General features: G+C 57.1%; 1 protein-coding gene across 1 annotated transcript in view; it reads right to left on the reverse strand.

The window, feature by feature from the left end:
* Nucleotides 1-976, reverse strand: part of ACA1_018340 (Rap/ran-GAP protein) — a gene marked incomplete at both ends in the record, with an annotated part of 6,869 nt that overhangs the window by 1,233 nt on the left and 4,660 nt on the right. The window contains 4 exons of the mRNA XM_004358239.1: nucleotides 158-231; nucleotides 322-525; nucleotides 605-709; nucleotides 800-938. Of these exons, the coding sequence (XP_004358296.1) occupies nucleotides 158-231; nucleotides 322-525; nucleotides 605-709; nucleotides 800-938 (522 nt within the window). The remainder of the gene's footprint in view (nucleotides 1-157; nucleotides 232-321; nucleotides 526-604; nucleotides 710-799; nucleotides 939-976) is intronic.

A 976-nucleotide genomic window follows, 5' to 3' on the forward strand; every position in this document is an offset into this window, starting at 1 on the left:
AGAAGAACTCTCGGAAGTTGTCATCCAGCAAAAATGGTTTCGAGGAGGGAAGCTTCGGGCCAAACGGACGCACGCCAGCCTTCACCAACGTTGGCACACGAACAGAAGAGAGTCAGGCCGCAGGACCAAACGACTGTGTGGTGCGGGGTGAAGGTACCTTCGCGGCGTACTCGACGCGCACCGCCGGCACATCCGAGTCGGCGTCCTCCATTTGCACCACACAATAAATATCTGGGGGGCACGACCACAGGTCAGTCCAGACTTCGTTACTCATCTGGGCGCGGGTGCGGTGCGCGAAGAGGGAGGTGGAGGTGGCGGTACGATTGAACTGGGTGGTCATGAGCCGTGGCGTGAATTGGGCGCCCGGCTCGAGGAAGACGATGACCACGATGTCGTTGCCCAGGTGTCGCTTGCGCTCAACCTGCTGCTCGTCCCGCGGGTAGTAGGGCAGCAGCGTGGAGACGTGGAACATGATCCGCTGCTCCCTGAACTCTGTGTAGACCGACTCGTCTCCCGTCGATTCGTCTGCACACCACCAGCCATGAGTGACGGCGTCATCAGCGGCATTCCAGTCATTCCAGTACTTTTGGAGGGGGACAAGTACTCTTTACATCGAGGCCGCCGGTGTAGTTCTTCCAGCCCTTGAGCGGGATTCTCTCGCCCAGGAAATTGAGGAATCGCTCATAGCACTTGTTGGAATTGTCGACCACTGCGAATTGATATGATGCGTGTCATCGTTAGAGAAATATGACACACACATAACACACGACACGCGAGTGGTTACGGTGGTGGCACGTACCGTTGGTGAACATTTCGTTCTCGGTCTGCCCCTTCTTGCAGTAGAGCACGCCGAATTTGTAGTTTTGTGAGTTGAAGCTTCGCTCCAGCTTGAGCAGCTCGTCCCGGATGTCGGCGGTCACCGCCTTGAACTTCATCGACTGGATCTCCGGCAGATAGCCCATCACACCACACGCCA

The sequence above is a fragment of the Acanthamoeba castellanii genome (genome assembly GCF_000313135.1).
Source record: "Acanthamoeba castellanii str. Neff unplaced genomic scaffold scf7180000083912, whole genome shotgun sequence".
NCBI classification, from domain to species: domain Eukaryota; phylum Discosea; order Longamoebia; family Acanthamoebidae; genus Acanthamoeba; species Acanthamoeba castellanii.